Below are 5,000 nucleotides of genomic sequence, written 5' to 3'. Positions count from 1 at the left end.
GTTATAGTCAGTGACCTTTTTGAAAACAGGAGGCACAAGGTGGATGGTATATGGATGGATCTATATAGTATAGGTGATGGCGGATCTAAGGAGGGGGAGGGGGGCACAGGGCTACTAAAATGAGGAGGGTGATAATAATAATAATGATAAGAACAATGACAATTATTGTTATCGTTGCTATTATCATTATTGTTATCATTATCATTATCATTATATCATTATTGCTATTACGGTTATTATTATTACTATTACCATTATTATCATTATCATGTTTATCATGATTGTTATTAGTATTGGTGATGGTGTTACCATTATCATCATTACCATTATCATTTGTATTACTATTATTATTGTTGTTCTCATTATTATCCTTATTGTTTTCTGTAGCTCCGAAATTTCTCTTCAAGCCTTTAGTTTTTTCCGGTAAGATGCAAATAGGGTATTTGACATTCTGTAATACATTTATCGTACGTGAAATTATAATCTTAGCGTAATCTTCCTGTGTATAAGTTCCCGTGTCGTTTTGTATCCAAGGTAACCACTTAGCTTGGGCCACCATGTAACAGACAGGATGTGACTCAGGACCTTCGGCTGCTTCTTGCCAAGGTTTTCGGGCTTTCCACCGAGTCCTGGGAGGAAGATTTGCGTGAATGCAATTTACAAACTAAAGGAAATATCACTGACTCAGAATATTGATTTTAACACTGTTGATGATTGTGTGATATTCCTGCATTTTTCTTATATAAGCCAGCGCTAACGGATTGTTCATTTACCGTCATTTTATTTATCAGTAGAATGGTAACATTTGTTAATTTTCATAAACCTAATATATCGTGTTAACATTCATTGCAACAGTACTGTCGCAGTATGAAAATTGTCCCTTTAGTTGATGTTATCATTATTCACTTTTGTTACTTCTGGCTTTGCGTCTGTACCTTGTTCTTTTATTTGTAATTTATTTGACGATTATAAAGTGGATAATTTGAAACGCATGAAATAGTCGACGAAAATATAAACATTTTCTATATTCATTACAATAAATTAGCAGATCCATAAAACTAGGTAAATTAGGAGTTGCCGCCGGCCGCCTCAGGCGCGTCGGCCGCTGGGTCGGTCGAAGTGCGCGATGAGGCTGGACACGTCGGGTCGTCGAGCGTTGATGATGTCGACGATGTCGGGTCTGAGGGCCGCGCTCCCCACCAGGAAGCCGTCCAGGTCCTCCAGCTGAGCCAGCTCTCGACAGTTGCTAGACGAAACGGAACCTGCGTAGATGATTCTGGTGCTGTTGGCCACCTTCTGGCTCACGTTGGCACGCAGCCACTGTCGTATGTTGGCCAAGGCCTCCTGCACCTGCTCAGCTGTGGCCAGGACGCCGGTATTACTGGCCCACAGAGCCTCGAAGGCGATCACCACGTAAGACCAGTCGCTGATGCTGGCGGTGAGGGACTTCATCTGGTCCAAAAGGACATCCTCCGTGCGACCATTCTCGCGATCCTCCGACGTCTCGCACAGACACGCGATTATCTGATGATGGACAGAAGGCAAGTTAGGGCATTTATGAACACTTTAAAAGATAAAACTCCATTGTCTATCTCATTCGAGTCTTTTGATAAGACGCCTTTAAGAGTAAGAGAAAGCGAGGAGGAGAAGGCTCACCTTGATGCCAGCCTGCTGCGCGTGTGCGACCTTCTCGGCGATGAGTTGGTTGGACTCCTTGAAGATGGTCCTTCGCTCAGGGTGACCCAGGATCACCCACTCGCAGCCGGAGTCCAGGATCATGGCGGGAGAAATCTCGCCGCTGAAGTTGCCACGAGCGACCTACGTACCAAAATACCACCATGTTACAAGATTTATCATTTACTCTTTACCATTATATGTATTGCAACTTTTCTACTAGAACTAGGATTACAATAGTCGACCATTGCTGTTGCAATTATGGAAAAAAACAGCTTACCTTGTAACAGTTCTGTGCGGCAACAGCGATCTCGTCAGGGAGTCTCTGGCGGGCGTATGACAGGTAGCAAGAAGGGCAGCCAACCACGGCCTCTGTTTGGGACGACCACATTTGTAAAAATCACACGTATATTAAGTTGATATATTGTATTACAAACACAGCATTGCCATCTGAATAGTCCTTATGATGAGAGATAAACGAAACTGACCTGTGTTCGGGTCCAACGAGGCCGCCGACATGAACTTGACAATGTGGTCGATCCGGGCTTTGTCTACGTTCATCTTCCAGTTCCCGATCACGAAGAACTTCCTTTGGCCCGACATCTTCAGTCTTGTCTCTCTTATTTTTCCACAACTTTTAAACAGCGTAGTCTTGTTGAGCTCTTGCTATCAGGAGCAACGGCTAGCTTCTGACAGTATCAACAACAACGATTCATTTTATACGATTTTTCACCGGAAATGGGGTGCTCGTTGACGTCATATATTTTCTTCCTTCCCCTGTTTAAAACACCCTTTTTCACGTTTTTTAGGAAGATAACGATTTAAAAGAAAATTATCTAAAATAATTGATTTATTGAACTATGCACTGAATTATAGGAATGTAAATTCTGCGTGATGTCATAAAGCATACACAAAATGAGATTGTTATTGAAATTGTATTATTGAAATGATACCACTGATGGTTATGATGAATACTTTAATGATATTACAAATAGTAATAAACAGCAATAATAATAATTACTGCTACAACTATTGATTAAGAGTAATGATGAGAATAATAATGACTGATGATAATAATGATAACAAAGATAATATTAACAATGATAATGATGGAGATAATGATAATTATAATAATATTGATTATAATAATGATGATGATAGTAACAATAGTAATGATAATGATAACAACAACAACAATGATAATGATAATAATAATAATAATAATAATAATAATGATAATACTATTAATAATAATAATAAAATAATAATAGTAACAAAAAAAAATAATGATAGTGATACTAATAATGATAATGATAATGATACTTATAATTGTAATAATGATACTGATAATATTAATGATGACAATAATGATAATAATGATAATAATAATAATATTGATAATAATGCTAATAATAGTTACAATAATTATAATGATACTGATAATGATAATAATAATAATGATAATAAAAGTAATAACAATACCAACAACAATATTAACAATAACAGTTACAATGATTATAATCATTAAAATATTACATTTTTTTTCTGCTTTTGGTTATATCTTAAAACAATAACATCGAGAAACATATTTCCGGATAACAGATACACAAATATACCCATGATCCCTCCTCTAGGTCAAGGATGTATCAGTATAGCTAACAAATATGTAAGATGACTCAGCAGATCTTCAATAATTTTTCTCGCGTTTGAATGAATGAGAAGATGGTAGAGAGAGAAGGGGGGGGAAGGAGAGGGAGAGAAGGAGGAAGGGAGAGAGAGAGAGAAAGAGAGAGAGGAGAGAGGGAGGGAGAGAGAGAGAAAGAGGAGACAGGCAGACAGACAAACAAACAGGAAGAGAGAGAGAGAGAAAGAGAGAGAGTGAGAGTGAGAGAGAGAGAGAGAGAGAGAGAGAGAAGGAGAGAGAGAGAAGAGACAGATAGACAAACAAACAAATAGAGAAACAAACAGGAAGCAACAACAACAATAACAATAACACAAAAGAAGAAAAAAAAAAGCACACACCAAGTATCTCACTGGAAATTTCAAGGACAACAGAAAAGGCAAGAAAAATATTTCTTTACAGCAGGACCAAATAATTTCCTCGATTACCAGAGGAAACACACATTACATTTTTTACTCTAAGAAATAAAGCAAAATAGAATACAAGAATACAGTTAGATAAGCAAATAAACAAACATAACGACGACTCACATCCTCTCTCTCGCCGGAAAAAAACACATAAAAAAAACATACACACGCGCACATGCATGAAATATACACGCACAAAAACGTACATGAAAATGATAAAAGGAACAAAAACATATTAAAACATTCAGACAAAATGGCGATGACTCAGTGCTCTAAAACCCAACACGCACATAGGAAGAAACACACACACACACACACACACACACACACACACACATACACTTAAAAATACAAACAGACAAGCTTATATAAAAAAAAAAACACACTCAAACACACACACGCAAAAAAATAAACAACTACACACACACGTAAATCACAAACACATACAAACATAAAAAAAAAAACACAGAAACACAGAAACACACACACACACACACGCAGAAACACACACACGTAAATATACAAACACACGAAGAAAACCTCCTTACACACATAAATACAAAAAAAAAAAAAAAAAAAAAAAAAATAAATAAATAAATAGAAAAAATCAGTGACGTCCTTTCCTTAACTTTACAAAAAGTTCCCGGATGACGACTCTTCTAGAAAAAAACGGCATCGCGATGTCCGTGGAAGTTCCAAATTGGGGACATCATGGAATAAAAAAGATAATAAGTAAATAAATAGATAAATAGAATAAGATAAATGAAGTGAAGTGACGTGAAATGAAATGAAAAGAAATGAAGTGAAATGAAGTGAAATGAAATTAAGTGAAAATAAATGAAATGAAGTGAAATGAAATAAAGTGAAGTGAAATGAAATTAAGTGAAATGAAATGAAGTGAAGTGAAATGAAATGAAATAAGATGAAATAAAAACAGTCCAATACTAAAAATCACATTCCTTACGGATTTTATTTATTTCATATTAAACGGTTAAATAAATCATTGGTTATCATACACGACCATTCAAATGTTTAGTCGATATAGACTATGTTTCAAATGAATGATAAAGAAATGTCTTCTTTGTATATAAGGAGCTTGATTTAGTGTTTTTTCCCAACATTTATCAGCATTATCCTGTCGAGGATGACACTCTCTCTCTCTATCTCTGTCTCTCTCTTTCTCTTTCTTTTTTCCTCTCTCTCTCTCTTTTTCCCCCTCTCTCTCTTTCTCTCTCTCT

At 36.3% G+C, this 5,000-nt stretch overlaps 1 protein-coding gene across 1 annotated transcript; it reads right to left on the bottom strand.

The window, feature by feature from the left end:
* Positions 1-997: 997 nt before the first annotated feature.
* On the bottom strand, positions 998-2,375 carry LOC119573301 (triosephosphate isomerase-like). Its single transcript, XM_037920464.1, has 4 exons — positions 2,163-2,375; positions 1,955-2,046; positions 1,657-1,818; positions 998-1,524 (listed from the first exon to the last, which is right to left on the bottom strand). The coding sequence occupies exons 1-4, from the start codon at positions 2,275-2,277 to the stop codon at positions 1,090-1,092; spliced, it is 804 nt and encodes a 267-aa protein (XP_037776392.1). The 5' UTR covers positions 2,278-2,375; the 3' UTR covers positions 998-1,089.
* Positions 2,376-5,000: the final 2,625 nt, after the last annotated feature.

The sequence above is a fragment of the Penaeus monodon genome, chromosome 5 (assembly GCF_015228065.2).
Source record: "Penaeus monodon isolate SGIC_2016 chromosome 5, NSTDA_Pmon_1, whole genome shotgun sequence".
Lineage (NCBI taxonomy): Eukaryota > Metazoa > Arthropoda > Malacostraca > Decapoda > Penaeidae > Penaeus > Penaeus monodon.
This window is presented reverse-complemented; position numbering and strand designations above follow the sequence as displayed.

Bases quoted from the DNA above. Each gene is read 5' to 3' on its own strand.
- LOC119573301 (XM_037920464.1), bottom strand. From the start codon at position 2,277: ATGTCGGGCCAAAGGAAGTTCTTCGTGATCGGGAACTGGAAGATGAAC. The intron at 1,819-1,954 runs GTAAGCTGTTTT...TTTGGTACGTAG, and splicing joins CCGCACAGAACTGTTACAAG to GTCGCTCGTGGCAACTTCAG. The intron at 1,525-1,656 runs GTGAGCCTTCTC...GTCCATCATCAG, and splicing joins CGCAGCAGGCTGGCATCAAG to ATAATCGCGTGTCTGTGCGA.